Source organism: Lutjanus erythropterus, chromosome 2 (assembly GCF_056507025.1).
Source record: "Lutjanus erythropterus isolate fLutEry1 chromosome 2, fLutEry1.hap2, whole genome shotgun sequence".
NCBI lineage: Eukaryota > Metazoa > Chordata > Actinopteri > Lutjaniformes > Lutjanidae > Lutjanus > Lutjanus erythropterus.
In genome coordinates, this window is record NC_139318.1 from 33,220,495 (window position 1) to 33,243,939 (window position 23,445).

At 39.2% G+C, this 23,445-nt stretch overlaps 1 protein-coding gene across 2 annotated transcripts in view; it reads left to right on the top strand.

Moving 5' to 3' along the window:
• Positions 1 to 23,445, top strand: part of tox2 (TOX high mobility group box family member 2) — a 151,555-nt gene that overhangs the window by 81,811 nt on the left and 46,299 nt on the right. For both annotated transcript variants that reach the window (XM_084737688.1, XM_084737697.1), the window contains exon 4: positions 19,746 to 20,033. In XM_084737688.1, coding sequence (XP_084593814.1) covers positions 19,746 to 20,033 — 288 coding nt within the window. The remainder of the gene's footprint in view (positions 1 to 19,745; positions 20,034 to 23,445) is intronic.

Consider the following 23,445-nt stretch of genomic DNA (forward strand, 5'->3'; position numbering starts at 1 on the left):
GGGGTTCTATGGAGAACCCTATTTTATTTCACAGATGTTATCTAGAACCCAACCAGAAGATTCTACTAAGAACCCTTTTATATTCAGGTACAAAGAAAGAGTTAGGGTCAGGGTTAGCAACCCTTGAAAAACTCTTTCAAAAGGGTTCTTTGGATGAAAATGTTTCTTAGTGAAAATCTCAGTCTCCCAAAGAACCCTTAACTAACACCTTCTTAAACAAATGGTTCTGGGTAAATCCTCTGCCTTTCAGAGAGAACCTTTTCTGGAACCCTTACCTCTAAAAGTGCAGTAACAGCTCAGCAGTAGAGAGTGGAAGAACACCTCCTGAGTAGAGAGCCTTTCTTATAATAAAAGTCTTAGCAGACCTTCACCTGAAGTGGGATTTCTCTTGCTAATACTAAACAGAACAGTACAGAGCGATGCGATCAAAGATAACGCGCTGTGGAGATGCCTTCTCATAGCTCCGCAGCAAAGTGAAAGAAACAGTATACTTCATCAGCACTTTACCTTGACAATGCTTTGCTTTGATGTCTTTCTCCCTGACTTATGAATTCATTTAGCAGAACTGCTGTTTGAGAGAAATATGTCACAGAAAAAAAAGAACACGAGGAGGAAATGGAAGTGAGGGTGGGTTGGAGGGGGGGAGAGATGGAGAAACTGCACAGGGGAATAATTCGGCTAATGGAGTGACTGTTTGGATATTCAGCAGAAGTAGGAACGGAGATTATGATCTTGCAATTAGCGTAACAAGGTTTTATTGATTGGCTGCCGCTGTAGCGTCTTTGCTGCCAAGACGCTGCATGTGGTTTTAACATGCACAGTGTGTGTGTAGCCCAGCCAGTCACACCAGTCCGACTGCTACCGGAGCACAATCCAGCCCGGTGCTGTTACCATCGAGCTGTGGCCATTTCCCAAGCATCAAAGCTGAAATATTATGGATTGCCGAGTTGAAAGGGTCTGTTTGAATGCCTGATGATAAAGTGGACTACATTTGCATTTTCCACTCACTTTTAAGTTAATGCATTGCCCTCCTTCCTCTTTGAGTAAAATGCAGGTACGAAAAGGTGGCTTCTGGTAACGAGTGATTTGAAAGTTTAGTCTGCCTGTTTTACATGTCAGGAGTTCAAATTATGTTTTAACGGTAAGTTAGATGCTATTTCTTGTCTCAGTTGTTATGTTGTAAGTCTGTCATTGCTGGCAAGGATTATACCGGCCCCCCTTGGGTGTTTTAATTGTAATTAGAGAGGTGTTAAGAGTGCCAACAGCAGATCTGTGAGACATGGAGACGTGAAGACAGATTGTAGATCGATGGAAAGTTTTTTATATAGCAGCAAACAGATGTGATTATGAATAAGTTTATAAAAAACACTGACAGACTGAACTTATAATGAGGCCTTAATGTTATCATCTCCGCCTGCAGTGGGTGTGTGCGTGTGTGAGTGACCAGCAGGGCTGGAGCTTGTCCACAGCTAATCTTGGATACTACTGGATCTATTTTCCTAAGATGTTTTGTACATGTTTATGACTGTATGCTTAAGGACCTCTGTGATTCATAATAAAAAACAACAGGCTAAAAATAAGATTGACCTGGTCTGTTGCTGGACACATTTTGGACTTTGTCCTGGCTCAAAAACTGTCATCCATAGAAATGTTTTGTTTCATCTTAAACTGGAGCATCTGCAGTTTAAGTCCACACCTGATGTTTTATGATCCACTAAAGTTAGTTAACAGTTCATGACATGTCAACGCACAAAATGCGTTGATTATGTTGACAAATCACCCCAGCCCTACTCAAGAGCTCGCACAAAGTTCCCAGTCCCAGAAAATGTACTAATTCACATTCCTTGCTTCTGTTTTTTAAAATTTAATCTTAAGCAGAACCACCTCCAGAGACACTGGAGTGAAGAGTATATAAAGACATTTGATGCAATATTCATGTTTTCTGTATTAACTTAATTTATTTAATATCTATAGTTATTAACAACAGTTTGTGAAAATTTTACTCGCTCGGATATTCCCACTTCCCGCTTCATATTGAACACACCATAATGCATGAGAACTGCAATGAGATGAAGAGGGAGATGAGACAGAGGAGAAGAGTGTATATAAGACAGATCGGTTTGTTACTGTTAACACAGGCTACAGTCTGTAGTGTCATCCAGGTCATACAGTCCATGCTGCGTGATCAAAAAAGTTTTTATTTCACTTCTGTCCATATTTGCATGGTCCCTCTCCTCTGCATCACATTTTATTAACTCTCTCAGGATTGAGCCGCCAAAGTTGCTTGTGATGTTCTAAGTAGATATTCGAGAATTGAGAAGTTTGAACTTATCCTGTTCATTGTTTCCTTATTACGTTAATGCATTTAGATAAAGCAAGGATACTCAGTTACAATACCATTACACTACTGTATGCATATTAACGAACACTGAGAAAAAACACTTCCCTACATCTAAAGAAGGGAACCTACACTATACTTAACAACAAAAGTTGAATCAAAACTTTGCAAATCTCCACTGGTTGTATGTAGCAGTTGTAGTGGCGTTGCAGTCGATGCGCCCAATGCATCTGTTGCCTGGCAGAGATCTGAACCGAGTGCACTCTTCTAGTTCTTAGTGTGTTTCATGAGAGATTTAGTGGTGTAAGAGCTCTTTTTAACAGATATGACGTCTGTCACACAGTTTTAGAGCCTAAACTTGTAGAAACTCCAGTATGATCAATATGATTAAGTCCTGTTCCACTGCTCCCCTGTCTCTCATCTTTCCTCCATATGTTTCTGATGAACCATTGTAGAACATGATCCCATAGTCTTTTATGTCCAACCTTTGACAAATCTATCACCTCGTCCCTCTATGCTCTGAATTAAAGGCCCATTCCACCTTTCCAGTTTAGATGAGTAATTCTCTTGTTTGGCAGCAGCCCAAAGCCCAGCCGGGCCGTCTGGAACCTCGGCAGAGCCTGATTGGTCAGGTTCAGTCGTGTGTGACTGACAGGAAGCCTGCTGATTGGGGGAGACGGTATCTTCGGATCGTTGCACTGATTAAAGCCTCGCGGCGGCGTTTTGTAAACTCCCGCCGTTCGGGGTCCCCGCACCAGCGCCCTGGCCCTGCTGGTCTGAATTACAGCTCGGCCGCATTAGTCTGATTTACAGCTTCCTCCCGCTGTTTAGACTGGAGCTGGGGACCAGAGTGGCAGCCTCCCCCACTCCTGCACTCCCACCTGCCCCCTCCTCTTCCGATTGATTCTCCCACTTTGTGCCTCGTCACCCCAATCTTTGGAATCCCTTGTCAGTTCCCTCTTTCATACTACATCACCTGATTTATCTCATATTTACGTCCCTGACTTCAGACTTCCCACCGGTCCTTCTATGCTTCCTTTCCTACCTCACCTTCTCCCCCCCTACTCACCCCTTTTTGTGCCCCATCTGTCTCTCTTTCTCCCTCCAGCCACCTCCCCTCCCCTCCACCCTTCTCCTTATCCTCAAATGTCCCTCTAAACTCTGACAACATCCATTTACCTTTCCTACCCAGTACCTCTCCCACCTGCCTCCCCCCCCCGATGTCCCTCCCTCTTTTTCTCTCTCTTTCACTCCCTCACTACATCTTTTGTGAAAATGAAAACAAAGAGCAGCCTGCCAAAATATTTCTATAGCTGTTCGCTGACGAAGCAGGGAGCGGAGACAATGCAAAAAGATGTGCAGGCATATTTGTCGCGGCAGCAGAAAGATGGAAAGCTCTCTCCCCGTGGCCTTTTTACAGTCATTTGGAACCCCACCACACCCCCACCCTCACTCTCCTCTCTCTTGCCCCGTTTTAAAAGCCCTCTGTTTGAAATACTCATCTGACATGGCACCACATATAAATGCACAGCTGTATATTTGTGTAAGGCCCTCGCTCTGCCAAGCTGTCCATCCCCCCGTTGCCCCAGGTGATCAGATGAAACTAATGGCAACCTTAATGTGTTTGTGTAGGCCCTCTCACCCCATTGGATGGAATGATGAGAGACCAAACACTCACTCTTGTGCTGCGACATGCCAGGGTATTATAAAAGACATGAAATGGCCAGTGTCTGTTTAGCCTTTCGCAACCACAGAGATTTTCTCTGTCTTTTAAAAATAAAATGTACAAAGTTTGCCCTGAACTGATTTGCCCTCATGGCTGGGTTATTAGAGAGGGAAATGTTCCATTGGACCAAGATTCATTAGCAAAAATACTTGGTTAATTATTGATGCAGTGTCTTCAAGTTATGAAAGAAGCTCTAAGCTGACATCGATCCATGTTGACTTATTTCCTCAGCTCAGAGAAAGTTGAAATGAGGTAATATAATTTTTCTTATTAAACCAGTTAAGCAGAGCACAGCAAATATATCGGTACAAAGCCCAAGGCAGGCAGCTTTTATATTTTTACATTATATTTATAGACTTGTCTGTCAGTTTATGTCCTCTAGTTGAGCAACCCTTGAGTTAATCCTTGTAAGACAATAGAGAACCGGAAAATGTAGACAGTCATACAAAAACACGACTGATTACAGGCACACAAACAAAACATCTAGGAAATAAAACCCTGCAAGATGAACTAACTAAAACTAGAAACGAACAAACAAATCAGAATGTCAAAGTAGCATGAGGTGTAACAGTCAGTATGTCAGTAGTTTTGGCCATGAAGCATTGGAGCAGAGTTTCTCCTTTCTCTTTGTGCTCTTAAAGCACTGAGAGCATCAGTTCCAGGTGTTGCCAATACCTGATAAGCCAGCCACACCTGCTGGGGACCTGTAACCAAAAACACGAAGAAAAAGGGAGGTAGCCAGCCCACCAGAGCAAAAAGTGTGGGACTTTGAACATGTCAGTTGAAATGTTGTCCTAATGTTGGTGCTAGATGAAAAGTTAAGGGACCCCTAAATTATCAGTTCATCCTGAGGGCAACGTGAAAGTCTGTATCAAATCTATTTAATAATTGGTAAGAGTTGGAGGCATTTCACTAAAAAGAAAAAAAACCCCCAAAATGTCAACCTCATGGGTACGAGAGAAAAAGTCAGATCACCCAGATCAGATTTATTCTCTGCGGACATAATTTCATGGCAGTCCACTCAATGGTTGCTACATTTCAGTCTGGACCAAAGTCACTGACAGACCAACCATCTGACATAGACATCCCTGGAGGCGAGCATGGCTAAAAACTTGAATCACTTGAAAAAACTTAAAAATTAGGCCCGTAAAGCTGTTTCTGTTTGAGTTTAACCCTGAAATCTTAGTCATGGATACACTGTGGACACTTTTGTGATGTGTCAAGTATGAGCTGCAGTGCTGAGTTCTAGTGAGAGACAGGGAGGTTCATTGACACTGGAGAGCTGTCTCCTCCACTCCCCTCCACTCCCCACCAGCCTCTTATTAACAATGGCACCAAGAGTACGAGGGTCCAGATGTTAGTCTCCTGCTCCCACCAGCTGTGCCAGCCTCCGATACACAGCCTCATTGACTCTGACCCAGGGAGGGGAGACACTTAAGAACACACTAACACCAAACACACTGAGCAGACAGTTATTGTTATTGTTAAAAAAAAAAAAAAATCAGGGATACCTACGGTTTTGTGTTCACAAAAGCATTCAAGAGCTATTATACTCTTCTTCTTCTTCTGTGAAAGAAGAAATGCATGACATTAAATGACACACAAGCGTGCGCACACACTCTCACCAGCCACATGCACTTTACTCCCCCCCTTCTCCTGGTGTATAGCAGAGTTATTTGTGGGTGACAGGATCCTAACAATTCTCAGAATAATGCACGTTTGTTTGGATGACTGCGCCATCAGCGCTCCCTTTGTTATTTTCAACATTGTTAGAGTCAGTCGGTACTGATCCACCAACCCTTTATTGTGCTGTTTTTTTGTCCATTTACTTGCTCTTATAACAATAATTAGTTTTGTCATTCAGACACAGCAGCACCATTGTTGTGCACATGCTAATAATGATTTGACTGAGCGTAGAAAAGCAGATAACTGAAGAGTCATTAAAAATTAAAAAACAGTTGACTGGCTGCTGTTTTTTGGCCTTGTTGAGTCTTCTGGGTGGCTCCTGTGTGGTCATAACTCAGCAGTAGCGGTGACTGTTGTTAAAGGGATATTTTTGAATATTTGATGTAGGGTTGTATGAAGTACTTATTGACAGTCCTCATGGAAACCGACAGTAGATGCTGAGGGTATGGGCTCAGTTAAGAGAAAGGAATACCAGCATGGAAGCTAAGAAATGAACTGCTGTGGACAGGTTCAGCAATAAAAGGTATTTTAACCACTTAAAAAAGGCCTAAAGAAAATAACTATCACTATATGCTATATTTAGAGTGTTTTCACCACATCATTTTGCTGTCAAACAGCCTTTCCTGACAGGGCGCTGCCGATATATAATCCCAATATTGCTCTCTCCAAAACAACCGAACTCCATTGGTGAAATCAGCAATTTTACCTCACAGAACACAGGAGTTGCTGGTCTACTGCTGCTTTAATCTCTTTGTTTGTTTGTGTTATTATGTGACTTTGGTCAATCCAAACTAACGTTTTAAAACATCAAAATCGCACAACACCAAGTAACTGACAGATTGAGACCGTGATAGACCAGCAACTCCTGTGTTCTGTGAGGTAAAATTATTGATTTAGTGTATGGAGTTTGGTTGATTTCAAGAGAGCAATATTTGGTTCATATGACAGCAGTTTCCTGTCAGACAAGGCTGTCTGATGGCAAGGTAAAGCAGTGAAAAAACTCCAAATGTAGCATACAGTTAATACAGTTATTGATTCTTTTAGTTGTACTTTTTTAAATGGTTAAAATATCTTTTTTGAATAAACCAAACTACATTGGTGAAATAACAATTCTACTTCACCAAATACAGAAGTTGCTGGCCTACCACTGCCTCAATCTATTAATTAGTGTCATTGTGTGATTTCTGTGATTTAAAAGGTTAGTTCAGACTCACCAAAGTCACATAATAATACAAACAAACCCACATATTGAGACAGTGGTAGAATAACAGTTCCTGACTTCTGCAGAGTAGAATGATTGATTTTGCCTGTGGAGTTTGGTTGGTTTGGAAAGACCGATATTTGGCTTATATAACAGCAGATTCCCATCAGACAAGGCTGTCTGCAAAACAGTGTATATTAATTTTTCTTTTATTTAGTTAGACCTTTATCAAATAGTTAAAACACCATCCACAACAAATCATTGCTTAGCTTCTGTGCTGGTGCTCCTCCCTGCTTCTTCAGACTGGGGGCGTCTTGACCGGCATCTACTGTAGGTAATACACCGACTATCAATAACTACCTCATTACAACCCCGCATCAAACAATCCGAACTATCCCTTTAAACCCTACAGTACAGACAGTGGTGTGCCAGTGAGCAAAGTTAAACAGGCTTCCCTCTCGCAGGAGACATGGCTGCTCTGAACAGGAGGAGACAGAGGGGACTCTGGAAATAATACTGCACGTCTGCCAGTGTAACATTGTAATCCTAGATTCATCCTGTCAGGCAATAAGTTTGATTATGGTCCTCATTTGAAATGTTGGATTCATCTCTTTCCCCTCCCCCCTTCCTCTCCTTTTTCTACTTCATCTACCCTCCTGCTCCTCCTCCTCCTCCTCCTCCTCCTCCTCGTTTCTCTCTCCCCCTTCTTTCCCCTGTACCCACAGCAGTATCAACATCGCCATCACAATCACTCTAGACGACTATGGGGAAACCTGAGCGATCTCGTGCACCCATGGTTTGTTTTCCAACCGCATTAGTGGAGATCACAGTTGAGTTTTCACTGACACTGTGCGGCATCTGCATATCATTACTACTGCAAGGTCCTGAACTCTCTCAGATGCAAAGGAGAACAGAGGAAGATATAAATACATGTTTATTTATCTAACAATAAAACGTGTTGTTATTCCTCTTCAAAATAATAACTTAAATGACATTTTTTTTGCCACTGTTACATATCTATTCTGTTGTTTTCTATAGTCATTTGGGAGCTATTTAAATGTTGTTTGTGTTCCAGTTGAATGTTCAGCAATAATGATGTGGTTGTTGTTGCTGACAGCACTTCTCCATTAGTCTCCTCTCTCGCCAATATCAAGTGTTATTAGACAGGGAGGAGGACACAGAGACGGAAAAACAAGAGACAAGAGGGTCATCGACGCATTTTCAGTGAATCAAATTGATAAAGAAACAAAAAAAAGGAGGAGAAAAGTAACAATAGGCACAGAAGACGGTAACGTCTGGGCACCTGCATCACTTTGCAGCATAAACAAGCGTGTGAGAGATGGACAGAAACAGAGGTCCAAATAAGGTTGTGTTTATTATTTGATAAACACAAAATACAGCTGAGACTGATGGGAATGTTATTTATTTTTGTCATAAAACAAAGCACTGAACAATTGACTCTGCCACTACTTTTTGCTCTATGTTTCAATAATAGTAAATAAGAATTATGGTTTAAAAATGTGTATTTTAACTAGCATTAAGAAGACTATTAGCAACTTTATAAAATAATATGGCTTCTCAATACGACTATGCTCAATCAGATGTAGACATTTAATAAAAAAAAAATGAATCACCAGGAAGTTGGTCCATATTTTCCCATCATAATTGAAGCGTAAAAATCAAAACCCCATCAAAATATGGTTTTGTCCTAATACACATACTAAGTTAGCTAATGCTAGCTAATTATCTAGCAAATCTGCATCAATCATTAGAGAACTAGTTATATTTGATAGCTATTGTAAGGAAAACAGTAACAGCTAACTAATCTACATCAAGCAGTAGCAAATTGGTTACATCTGATTGCTAATTAAGCAGAAATGCTAGCTAACAAGGTAGCTAATCTACATCATTAGTTAAAATTTGCTAACTTTAGCTAACTTAAGATGTCGCTATTACAGAATCTCTGGAAACATCTTTTAACCAACTTCAAAATTTGGTTTCCTTGCAACATAAGCAAGTCTTAAACTTTAGTTATTGGAGCACAGAGAAAAAAGGGGCTGGACTTATGAAGAGTCTACTGAAATGCTGACCTGATTTTGGTGATGAAAAGTTAAGGGATGCCCACTGGTATTACAATTCATACTGATGGTGTCATGAATATCTGTGCCAAATTTCATGCCAATCTATTTAATAGTTAGTAAGAGCAGGAGACATTTCACTTAGGAACCACAGTATTATCTAATGGTGGTGAGAGAGAAAAAGCCAGGAGTTCACCAGAATTAGTCAGATTTACTCTGTGGACGATTTCACGGCAATCCATCGAATATGTGTTACATTTTAGTCCGGACCAAGGTGGTGAACTGACCAATGATGCTAGTGTGGCCAAAAACTACAAAAATCAGGTCTGTGAATCTGTTTCTGTTTGGATTTAACTCTGAAATCTTGTGCTGCAAAAAGAGACAAATGGGTCAGCAACACATTTTCAGTGAATCAGATTGATAAAGAAAGAAAAAAGGGGGAGAAAAGTAGCGTATTAGGTTCGGGAGGTGGCTCACATCTGGGAACTTGCATCAGTTTGCAGCGTAAAAAAGCAAACGTGCGAGGGACAGACAGAAACAGAGGTAGAAGTGAGGTTGTGTTTATTATTTGATAAAGCCTCCCTCATAACCTCAGCATGTTGTGCAATAGCTCTGGCTCTCCTTCAACTCTGCGGTGTGCCACTTCAAATTAGTCGCTTGTGGAGAGGGCCTGCCCCTTCTTTGCAAAATGCATTAGTACGCCACTCAGAGCCTCATACAGCCTAGGGTTAAACACAAATTATATCATTTCTGTCATCCAATCAAATCACACTGACCCCCTGACCTGCGAGATGAGTCAAATGCATAATGAAATATGACATGGCACAAAAGCTCTGATTCTAATCTGCTCTGACATGCGATCAGATGAGGATGACCTCCTGACCTTGACTGACAAGTGAGACGAGCACTGGGAACAGGATACACGAGGGAGAAGGAGGGAAAGGAAACATGAAAGAAAAACGGGCACAATGTATGCAATTAGAAAGGCTGGTTTTAGTCAATGGGAGGTTAGTTAGTAATCAGCTCAGTTTCGGGGGTGAATCGGGCCATCTGCATCTTTGGACTGTGGACAGTTGGTCTTCAGTTTAATTATTCTCACCATTCCCTCCATATTTTCCCTCCCATAATGATAAATAGGAAGCAGCAGTAGTGTTGTCACAATACCAAAATTTTAACTTTGATACCAATACCAAGTTCAGTATCATGATACTCAATACCGAAGCAATACTTGAGACTAAATCGATACTGGTTAGATATTCAATACCTATAGATCAGAAACAGAATGTCCACAAGAGATATTAACCCTGCACATACAGCATGCTGTTGCAAAACAATGAGACAAACAGAGTGTACAAAATACATATGCAATCTGAACTGTTTCATTTTAATTTCATACATATGAGGGCAAACTGTTAATCTATGGGTATATTTTAGGTCAAATGTTAATGTGTGTTATGTGTCTTCCCTGCACAATGCTCATACATGACTCTATGAATACTTCCAAAACTACCAACAGTGGTTCTACACTGAACAAAAAAGCTCATAATGTTAAAGCAACTGCCCTCACAAGAATTTCTAGTTTTGAATCAAACTTAAACTCTGAAATAAACCAGTTTTTCCAACCTATTATCTTTTGCTGAAAGTTTAGTTTTCTTTGTAAGATAATATCATTGTATTTAACTTCAATGGGTTTATCCAGCAACTTTTGAAATACATTTTTCTTTTCTAAAACTCAAAAGATTCAATTTTATCTAAAGAAGAAAAGTGATTATCTCAACAAAACATTATTAGTTGGTAGAACTTTTTTCAACAACTTTGAGTTGGGTTCAAAACACAAAAATCAGTTGAAGCAAGCTGCCTTGAAATATAGATTTTCATTTTTACAGCATGCTGTTATGTTACTTTAGTAACCCAATAACATTCACTCACTGATTCTAAATTTACAGCGAGAATGAGTCTTTTTTTTTTTTGCTGGCCATTCTGTCTGACACCGTAGAGCCACCATAGTTTAGAAGTGACCTGTAGCTAGAGTGAGAAGCCCTGTGCTGTTTAGCTATTTACCATTTTAAAAAGCACCAAAACAAGCCCCTAATGAATTTTCACCAGCGACATCGTATGAAGTGTATGTTGAGAGCTGAAAAACTTCAGTAAAAAATATGCACGTATTGCATGGATTTGCAGAGTGGTGTGTGTGGGGTAAGACTGGGCAGAGTAGAGGGACAGAGCCACCACTGGCCGACAGACAGATGCTGGGCACCGGACTAACCAGTGAGCAAACAACGATCCATTTTGTTAACTTTTTAGCCAGCTAGCAAACAATGAAACATTTTGTAAACTTTTAGCTAGCTTGCAAACAATGCAACATTTTGCGAACTTATTAGCTGGCCAGCAAACAGACTACTGAACCATTTTTAATTAAAAAGTATTGAGAAAGTGCCTAAAGTTCAGTACACCATGCAGCGCTACAGTGCAGCATCATTTCTTCTCACATAGCTGTGGCCAGGCCTGAAGAGATAGTGGCTCGATTTTACTTCCTAGAAGGAGCCTTTTACATTATTTTATCCCCGTTTCGCTCCCTCGCTGCCTCCCAATCTCTCTCCTGCTCTCACCCTCCCGCCCTGTTCATTCACTGGACAGAAACCAAGTACACGGCGGTTTAGCATCCCCATCCCCACAGCCCCTTTCATGATTCCCAAACAGTAACATAGTGACAGATAAATAATGCAGCCTGGCTGTTTTAGAGAGAGATGAGATGACAGGGGGATGGGCGGAGGGGATAGGAGGATGGGAGGGGGTGGTTGAGATCAGGGTCCGGGGGACCAGAACTGTTTTGGCTCTGTGAGGGGGCAGGCCAGGCTGGGGTTGGGCCAGCCAAGAGAGGAAGAAGAGGAGAGTGAAGGTGTAGGGTGGCTGTAACTGGATCTTTGGCCCCACTCCCCCCTCCTTCTCTTTGGACTCTGCCAGAGGAGGCTTTGTGGTGTGTTGATACCCCCTGACATGATATTGTAGCAGAAGAACAGCTATGGCTTTAATTAAGCCTGAGTTGAGTGAGAGAGATAAAGGATAGGCATAAAGAGAGAAGGAGAAGAAAAAGAGGAAGAGAAAGAGGAGTATCAAAAACAAACAGCCCAGTAAACAGAAATAGCAGATTAGTTCATGGTGTTCAGATTAAGCGCTTGAAAGTAAGTGATCTTTGTAGCCTGACAACAGCTATTTGCCTCTGCTGTGTTATATTAAAACAAGAGCTATGTGTACACTAGTAAACAGCATCATTCATAAATATACAGTATAATCTTCCTTTGGGAGAGCGATGGCAGGGTGAATGAGAATAGATGATGCTCTCAAATTCTTCCCAGAGATAAATCCACCGTTTTTCCTTGCAAACCGGACTGCGTGGAAAGGAGAGATAACGGGGCCTGACTTTGTCTCTGCGCGCCGAGACGCCGCAGTGCGAGCAGCTACAGGAAGGTGTTGGAACGAGGAGTGTCGGAGGTGATGGAAGCGGTGGTGTGTGGGGGATTTTAAGCATAAATCACCAGTGTGACAAAGCTCTCCAATAGGCAGATAAGTGCACATTAGTGGTAAGGCAGATCTGTCATCGTCTGTCTCCGAGCTGTCGGTCCCGCCCTCTCCCTGAAACAAACGCTGACTTGAGAGGGCTCCAAACTCTGCGTCTGTCTGTGTGGCACATGAGCAACTGGCCCGAACATACTTAAGCACTTATGTTCTTATTGTGCGAGTTTCATTATTTCATGAGGAAATGTTCACAGTGTCCAAGCTTCTGTCAAAATAAAAAAGGATGTTCGTATAATAATGTTCATTTTTAGCTAAGAAACCAGCAAATTATACAACTGGGGCTGCAACTAATGATTATTTTCATTGTAGAGTAATATGCTGATTTTTTTTTCCTTAATCAACTGATTAAATATTTTGGCTGGATTTCACTGAAAATAATTGTTTTTAAACCTGATTAAATCGTGGTTTAACTTTAAATTCTGAGGTTCATCTTTTAAAACGGTTGGCCTTTTCACATGGATTGGGCAAATTAATCAAGTTCTTCAAATAAAATTACCCAATTGAGTTTTATGATGCGTCTCTTCTTTCTTTCACTCCAGTTGAGGCATTAAAACAGCCTGCTGGTAGCTGCTAGTCTCTTTTTTCCTTGCTGCCTATTTTTTTAATCTTCTATTTGGCCATATTGCTCTATTAATTTATCCAACAAGTTTTTCTCTAAGAAGGATAAATTAGAGCTTTTCTGCAAAGCAATCATGAGTAGGCAAGTCATTTTTTAGCTAACTAGCCAAACAATGTAATATTTTGTTAAGGAATACAGAGCAGCTAAAAGTTTAGGTTCCCCTCCTGTTTTATACTTTATTTATTTGTTTTAATTTGGGTCAGCAGGCAGCTTCACATAGATTAAAATTTATTAAATTCAGTATACATCAATTAAGTTGGATTTACTAAACAGACATTAGTTTTTAATTGTGCAAGAGATATCTGCTTAATTTTAAATCAGGATTTTTAAACCTAGTCTCGCTAAACTATTAAGACTAATATCAATAAACACAAAAAGCAAACAAAAAACACTCCAGAATCACACAAAAATCAAACAAATACACAATCAAAACCACACATCCAAATAAACATAAGCACACAACATATGTCATCACAACCAGTACATTAATCTGTGTCAGGCTTGGTCTGTGGATTGTCATAGAATAGTGGGAAAAATGCTCATTTCCCAGAGTCCATGGTGACGTAAATTACCTTGTTTTGTCTCACCAACAGTCTAACAATGATAAGAAACACATAAAAGCAGCAAATACTCAAATTTTAGAGGCACGAAGCAGAGACTGTTTGGAGTTTGTAGTCATAAAAATGCATAAAAGATTAGAACTAATGATCAAAATAGCTGATCAAAAATAAATTTTCTGATGATTAGCTTCAGCTCCAGACACTATGCCAAGATCATGTGGTGTTTTACAAACACTAAAACGCATGCAGCTCCTTCATTGTACATACAAATTATATCTGACAGTGAATCATGTTACAGAATTAATACACATTTTAATATTAACCAGGTTATATTCCAAATGCAGATCTCTACAGGCATCGCAACAATAATCTAATAAGAGGAAGAATGTACAGATAATGAGCCATTAGCCACAGTCAATATCATCTCCAGAAGGCCTTGAATACTCAGGCAGTGTTACAGAGGGAGGGAGAGCTCTGTGCCAAATAAAAGACAAGCTGGAAAGCTCCCCAATCAATGTTATTTTCTCTCTCAGTCCCAGACCAACTGTCTATTCATCTGTTTCTTTCAAATGAAAGGTGTGCTGGTATGTAACACTTACAGTCGAGAGATCTGTCTCTTAATTAAAACGTTACAGATTGTGTGGCGTTCGCTGTGCAGGCCAAGCATACTGTGTATTGGAAATAATGTTCCCTATAGTGTGTGGTATTGATCAGAGGAGGAAAATAGAAGATGTTTCAGTGAGAAAAGAGAATCTGTGTACTGTAGTGCAGCTTTTGGTAGGAGAGGATTGAAAGTAAACCAATGACGAGTACCTCATCTGAGTAGGGGGGGAAAAAAAGAGGAGGCTTTTGTTTGAAAAGCCAATTCCATACTAGGACACATGCTGGTCCATACGATCCATCAAATACATTGCCTTTGTTTGGATTTTACTTTTAAAGGAGAAAAGAGTATACATTAGCCAGAGTGTACATGTGGTCCTGTACATGCAAGCTCATTCTGAATAGAAGCATATGAATAATTTATCTTGCCACAATCCAACTGGGAACGTCCTTGGTATTTACATTTTATCATCAAGGGCACTGGATGAGCCCTCACAGCAATCTAACACATGACACATCCTCAGTCCTCGTCCCTCTGCACAATCAAAAAGCAACAGACGGGACCGGGGAAATGTTTCTGTGGCGTGGATATATATTTATACGCTGGGAAAACAAAAGGTTGATGAACATGCGAGATGATGACTAAGCGCGGCGGCGGTCTTTAGCGGTCAGTCGTAGTGAAGCACGGCGACGCGCACGGGGACTCACTTCACACAATGGCTCCAATGTTTACAGCAGACAATTTAGTTTCCTTCCAACAATTATGAGGGAAATTGAATCTCAGGAAATGTTCGTTTTCTTGTCCATTAGACCAAACAATAACATTATCCCCACAGGTTTACAAAAACATCTGTCTTCAAAGGACAGTCCAGAAAATTAATATCAACTTGCTCGCAGGCTTTGTCAGGACAAAGTAAATCACAATCGAGGCAATCGCACTTCTTTTTCTCTTTTCTTTTCTTCATTTGGTGTAACATGGAAGAAGATGAAAGTGGGCTTTAAACACTGAGCCTGTCTACATTCTTGCTGCACAATAAAACATTGCTAACGTCCTTTTTTGTGGTCAGATTAAAGATGGGTGTTTTAGTGTTTTAGGTATTGTAACTTAATGAAATTCTTCTCATCTGGTTTTGTGCTTACTGCCTCAGATTGGTATTCCTTTAAAACACATTACATTTTAATCCTCCTGAAAGCAACTGTTGTAAAAAAGAAGGTTGTACATTACTGCGTACTTAAAGACACAATCTGTGATCCAAATGGGAAGGAGAAAAAAAAAAGCTAACCCCACTGCAGAATCACAGAAACACAAGAATTTAAAGCTGCTATCATTTCAAAATAAACAAACACCAGGAAAGAAAAACTGATCAGTATCACGTTATAACATTAAAAGTTTATTGTTGACATTTTTCACATTTTAACAGGAGATTTTCACATTATTATAATATATCACTTATCATGTTATAACATTAAATGTTGTACAGGAAAAGTTTCATAGTATAATGTTTCATGCTATAATGTAATACCTTATGTTGTTATAACTTTATAACAAAAGTTTCATGTTATAACTTGTTAACTTATTGTTATAACATTTCACCTTTCAGCATGATAGCATATTGTTATAATGTGACATTAAAAAAATACAAAGTAAAAAATGGTATCATCTTATAAAATAGGTTATCACATTATAACATGAAACTTTTTTCTGTTATAACAAGTCTTGTTACAAACATGAAACATTTCACATTATAAGATAAACAAGGAAAGTTTCATGTTATAATGTAATAACCTGTTGTTTTAATGTAACATCACAACTTATGTAATAACTTTTTTAATAACTTTGTTATTCAAAATATACTGTTGTTATAATGTGAAAAGTTTCATGTTATAACATGATAATGTATTGTTATAAACATTTCATGTTATGTAATTACATATTGTTATGACGTGACTTTAAAAAACAGTAAGTAAAAAGTAAGAATCGTATGACTTTATAGCACTGTAAATTCAACTTATAATATGAGGGATTTTATTTTATCACATTACAACACAAAATGCTTTATGTTATAACAAGATAAATTCAGAACAAGAAAATAAGTTTGCATGTTGTAGTAATGTTAAAATCCTTCTTATAAGCATAAACTTGTCATGGTCAAACATCATACTAAAATGTTTTTCTGCCCTTGCAGCAGTATGCTGCCAACAAAAATGCACACTGTTAATTTTTTGCTGATGCAGACTGAGATTTGTCTGCAGTAAAACAGGCCTATGTTTTGTATTCCAAGCAGCTCAATAATGCTCATTTGTTATTTTGAGGTCAAGCTTTTCAGTTATATATCTTTACAAACCTGTAATTTATATCGTCACAAAATTACAGAATGGGCCTTTAGTCTCACCTTTATACTAAAACAGGGCGGAGAGAAACAAGGGGGGAAAAAATGTGCCCTGTATCCTGTCTCCTTTCTTCCATATCCCTGTGCCCCTTATTTTCTAAAAGTATCTGTTTGAGAGATAAATGACCACTCTGCTGCCGAGGATGACAGCCTACACAAAGATGATATTGAATTGATTTCAGAAATGTTGCAGAACTGACTGTTTGATGTATACCGCTAGACATGAATCATAAAAATTCTATTAAAAAACCCTTGAATGGCTGACACCAGAATATTATTTGTGATGATTAATTTGACTCAGTCATTACAATGGGAGTCAAGTTGGATCGTCTCAGACAAAATTGCTTTTCATTCCCCGTTGAATTTCCCTGCTATTTTTCTTTTCTTCTTGCTCCGTGCAGAACTCTGATCTGATTGGACTTACTGTGTTAGCGCGACAGCACACAAATACACAGGCTGTTGGTCTTCTTTATTACTGATCGCTCAGCATTCAGGTTTTGTTCCAAAATGAGACATTTGAAACAAAATTACACCCATTCTAACGAAATGACAGATCAGAATTTAAACCATTTACAAAGCTTTTTGGAGAATGGCAGGAAAGTGAATTTCTTTGTGAACAAAATATAAACATACTTATAAATAAATTGTGCTTTATTCTATTTTTTAACGTTTCCTCCCCCAAATAGTGATATTATTTAAGAATGATTCATTCTTAAGGTTATACCGGCATCAGCCTTAAATGTTGTCCAGGTTTTAATGAATCAGCTCTTAGACCACAGCAGGGGATGTACTGATCAAAGCACTGGTGTAGTGGTCAGCGGATCCAAACATAACTGAATTTTGCATTTATTTAGTCACTGATCAACTAAATGTTAGTTAGTACAGCTGTCAGTGAGGGGTAGTCTGCCAAATAAATGTTTATCCTGCAGTCCTCTCCAAGAAATTGAGAACCACAGGGCATCAGTTTTTAATTTATCATTATTTTTCCTCTCTAATACTCTGTAATCCATAACACTCTCTGTGTTGCCCTGATATATGAAAATAACGGATGAGGCAGAGACTAACGCCCTGACACAAGTCTCACGAGTCTTATATTACACTTATCAATTTTTGCTTGTTTGTTTGTTTGTGGTCAGTTGACCTCACGGTAAGGTCATTACCAACTATAAAGGGTAACTGTAAATGAAGCTCAAAGCAGAAGTGCCGTTTCTGTGGTAACCTGGAGTCCAGCATTGCCGTGGTGAGCGACAGTTAGTGACAAGGTGTCAATACGTACGAAAACGCTCACAGTAAAAGCGGAGAACATTTCCTTCCCTAACCCATTTTTATAAGTGTCAGTTAGCCTCACTGTTAGCAGGATGGGACTGTTGCGTTGTTGCTATGGATACTGCAGCTTGGCACTGATTTAGAACGGTGGTTCTACTCAGACGAGTTTTATTTAGGTTAGTAAACTGTTTGCAGATGAAAGTGTCTTTTAGGTATTTCTGTTTGGTAAATTATCTAGCTGTCTAAAGCGTGGACTCCATTATTTGTTGCTGCCGTTTTAAAATGTTTTTATATCCTATAGCCTCTAGCAACGTTCCTTAAGGATTCAAATCCTAATATTCAAATTTTTGCTAAAGTACCTATGATTTCAAAATGCCATTTTCCGAGCCCTTCTTATAATGTTTTGCCATGAGAGCTGACACAGATTTCTGCATGATGACCTTGCTACATGCAAACCCCATAGGTTGAGGGGGAGGGGAGGGCATCAGCAGAGCTCTGACCCACGTTTCTGCTACTGCTAATGGTTGAGTAGGAGTTTCCATTTGAAAAAACCTGGACAGGAACACAGATGAACCTTTAAGAAAATCCTCAGTGTTCCACAGCATAAAAGTCTTGTTGATAATTTATCAGTACTATCAGTCTGTCTTTGTTGGTGCTGCATGATTAAGTTAAAAAAAAAATCATATTGAGATTACTTTGACAAATATCGTGACTGCAATATGATTCGCAATTAGTGTGAATGATAATTTTTGCATCACAATTTTTGTTTTCAGTTAAAATCATGATGAGGTGACATTTGTTGGGGTCGGTGCCAAATAAACATCTGGAGAACATGATTTGTGGGCAGGAGCACCTCTGCAGCACTACAGTACTTCATTATAATGCTGTTTTCTTACACATTTTATCTTCATCAAGAAGTTGCAGCTTCTGTAATTTGGATATTGCACTTGTCCATATTGTGATTTGATAATATTCCAATTAATTGTGCATCCCTAATCTATTAGTTTAAATTATTTCAACTTTGTTTAAAAGTGAATAATAAAAACCAATACATCTTCCTTCATTTTGGTATTGTGACTGATTTGTAATACTGTGATACCCATGAACCTCAGCTGCCATTAAGTGGATCAGAGCTGTAGAAGACTCCGTGCGCTTTGTTGTTGCATTTGAGAGAAAAACTCACACCGATGCCAAATTCATCCAAGGTTGATCAACAACTTAAAAGTAAACTGATTTAAACTCTTGAATATGTGTTGCGGTTTCTACTTTAGCTTTTGTTTACTTTTAGTGGAGCTCTTTTAAGTTCGCTGATTGGATGTTTTTTAATGAAATCTGTCTTGAGAGTTGCGGTTGACTTTTGTCCTCATGTTTTATGTATGCAGGCTTTTACCTTGACTTTTTAATCAAAGAACTAGATATTCTAACACAGTTGCTCATCTTTTGTGATAACAACAACTGCGAGAGTTTTACACCATGCTAATCCTTTGAAGTGCTTCGGTTACCTAACGTGGCCTCTGCAGGAAATGAGCAGCACATTTTGAACCCTGGCTATTCCTCTCTATCATGAATTGACTGTCTACATCTGCAGCCCATGTGTGTCATGTAGAAATCATTCATGTCTTGGCTTTAGTTTGATCTAATAGCTGATATCCGTTATTTCCTTAAATCTTTTCTCACTTTTTTTCTCTCCGTGTCTCCTCCTCAGAGCTACACAGGTCAGACCGGCGGCGGCGGGGGAGGAGGCGGAGGCGGCGGCACGGCCAGTGGAAACGGAGCCGGGGATGAAGACTACGAGATCCCCCCCATCACTCCGCCTAACCACCCCGAGCCTCCTCTTCTTCACCTGATGGAGCACGACTCTACAGGCTACCTCTGCCACTCGCTGCCACACAATGGGCTCATCAACGCGTATTCCTACCCAGAGCTGCCCACACTCATGATGTCGAACATGCTGGCACAGGACAGCCACCTCGTCTCCAGCCAAATGCCCTCGGTGAGTAGGCACTACGTGGACTGAACCATTCCACGGGGGCCCCTGTAACACCTGAAAGCTGACATTTAGGGATATTTTCAGTAAATGTTTCTGACAATTTAGGCCTCTAATTATGGTGAAAATGATTCGATGCCTCAGAGAACTTAAACCAAACCCTTTTAGTATGTGGTTTGGTTTCATCTGTGCTGGTTTATGCCAAAACTAGTTTTTCTATCTGAGATACCCAGTAGGACACGAGGGCGCATTATTAACCTTCATATGTACACATTCACAGAGACACTCAGCAGACACCACACGCTGAAACAGATACACAGAGTTGCATTTTAGGGGGAAAAAAGATGACGGAGTAGAGTTATGGAAGCTCATTTTCACCAATGTAATGAAAAAAAATAATTATATAATGATAATGAGAAACTTTCTTGAAAATATGAATATCTCTAAATTATGACTTTGTGTCTCAAAATAATGAGAAACCTTCTCAAAGTAATGAGTTACTATCTCAAAATAGTAACTTCATATCTCAATAGTATCTCAAAATAATGTGTTGATAACTCAAAATAAGGACTAAATATCTCAAAATAATGAATGAAGTAATTAGTTTGCAATACCAACTCATTATTTTGAGAATTTTTATCCTCATATTGACTTACAAGATCTTCTCTTATTTTTTTGCCCACTGGCATTAATGGGCTTCCATATGAGAGAAGATGATGTGATTAGACAAATTTGACCTTTAAAATGATTTTCAAAGCTTCCTGGATATTGTGAAAACCTCCAAAACCAGCCATCTTTAAACGGCTTTTAATGTGAAACAGATTACAACCTTGTAAGGTAAATGCAATTTTCTGGCCGATGAAGAAAGGTGGCTAAGTGGGAGAACTGAGTGATTGTTCAGCGGTTGCCATGTCAGCTCTGATGCATGGAGAAAGGGATTGTGGGTAAATCCATCAGCATCATATCTACCTCGACAGCATGCATCGGTCAATCTGTCAAGCCTTCAAACATGAATACGTGCTGATTACTCCCTCAGCTCCACACAGAGCTGCTCCTCCACAAATTAGCATCTCCAAACCATAATTGCATTCATGAAAACTGCAGGAAATAGAGCAGCTTTCTGTCACAACAAATGATATATGTAAAGCTTATGCAAGAAACATAATGTATCCTATAGGATGCAATAAGCGAAGGTTGTCTAGTTAGCAGCTGTTATATTATGCATAGTCCTACATGGAAAGAAAATGAGTAAATGAGTGGAGTTCAAAGTCGAGTTTTCGGATCCTATTCAGTGACAAAAATGTAAATACTGTAATAGATGTGCATTTAATAGAGTGCTTGTAACATTTATATCAGTGTTTGATGTTTTATTCAATGCTTGCCTTTAAAATATGAACAGATGTGACTTTTTATTGATTGCAGATCTCAAAGAGAAAGCACATATGGTCAACAGTATTAACATATGCAAACTTTTTTTTGTGTTCAGGGTTTCAAGGTCAGAATTTCATAGCTTCATAACTTGCTTGACGTTGACTGATGTCATAAACAGACATGAACGGCTACAGCTACTCGACAGCTGTGCCTTTTGTGATATAATAGACAGTGTGCAGCTCATAATATACAGTAGTACACGTGTTTATATTGTTCTTTTTCTGTCTGAGGCGTCATCAAAAATGACAGGTCAACAGTGTGTTTCGTCTATGTTAATGAAAAGACTAGAGCGTCTATTATATACAGTATACACGAAATACATACAAATGCATATCTAGGTCAAGTATAATGTATTATACTGAAGAGATAAGGATAAACAACAGCCAGCATACAGTGGAAATACAGCCTGATAAAAATCTGAAACATAAACACACTATATATTATATATAATGTTGGAATATTCCCCCTAGGTATTGGATTCATGCGTCATTTATCTTCATATTCATTTCACATTTTGGTCATGACCTTTTGCCGAGGAGACAGTGGTTGATTGGCCGGTCTTTCTCTCGGCAGTCAGGATATTTGTTACTGCTACAGAGGGTCACACTCGCTGGTTTAATAGATTGAATACTGCAGGTTGCGTGTGTGATAAAAATGCATGAGATGTGAAATGTTTGAAATGACACACAATGAACACGCAATCCAAACACACATACTACAAATGCTGGTCACCGACAACCAGGTGTGGTGTTTTTAAGAAGTGTTTTTGGGGTTTTGACAATGGGGACAAAAAGATAAGACGCGTATTTCAAAAGCATGGAAGATCTTTTCAGCCAATATGATGAAAAAGAACAGATCCTGTAAATTAATGAGAAATAAGTTTCTCATTATTTTGAAATGCCAGGTCATTATTTTGATAATCTTCCTCATGATTTTGCAACACTAAGTCATTACTTTGACATACAAAGTCATTATTTTTCTCATTAGTTTGCAATACCAAGTCATTAGGTTGATATACAAAGCCTTTAGTTTGAGAATTCTTCATATTTTTCTGAGATACAAAGTCATTGTTTTGAGATGTTTTCTTCATTAATACCAAGCAATTTTAAGGTGCAAAGTCTTTATTTTGAGATAAGACATTATTTGACATTCATACTACATCATTATATGGAGATTCTTTTCTCTTTTTTTTAATACTAAGTCATTGTTTCGTGAAAGTTTCTTCTTTTTTTTTTTTTTTTCATCATATTGGGCTAAAGAGCTTCCACACAAATTATCCAAATTCAGTTCATATTCAGGGTCATATTAACACAAGTAAACCAAGAAAACACCAAGAGAAATTACAGCACTGGAAATGACACCAAATAGCTTTTATCCAGGTGATCATCGATCTTTAAAAAACTGTTTTAACCTCCTAAACCTCAATATATCTAACTGGCTCTGAGAGAAGCTCAGTGAACATACGGGAGATCTTTTCAGGGCTCTGCTTCAACTTCACTGCAAAAAAAAAAGGCAGCATATAAAGCAAACTCAGAAATTTCTAAATCAAATAGCCTGCCTGGCAAAACTACCAAACCGTAGCAGAGGTTCATTTGTGCTGAGAACGGAGTGTCTATTAAATTGGTGCCTCACCTTGACACAGTCTGTTGAGCAGAGTAATTAAGCAAACTCTGCAGTTCAAACACGAGATGCTATCATAATGAATACCTCACTTGACATGGATAGATAAATAAAAAGGGTTAATTCTAATTTTAGGCTGTTTCATCGGCTGAGGAATACACTGTTTGAGTGTTTTGTGTATGTAGATAGAAAAAGGGGGTTTGCTGCCGCCGCCGTTGACGTTGTGTGTCCGCGAGTGTGTCTATGTGTTTCTGTGTCCTCACTATAAACAATATCTCTGCTGTTGAAATGGATCCACTACATCTGGAGGTCAGGCCTTATATTCAATCTTGAGCACATTGAAAAAAAAATCCATTAGGGTTCATCT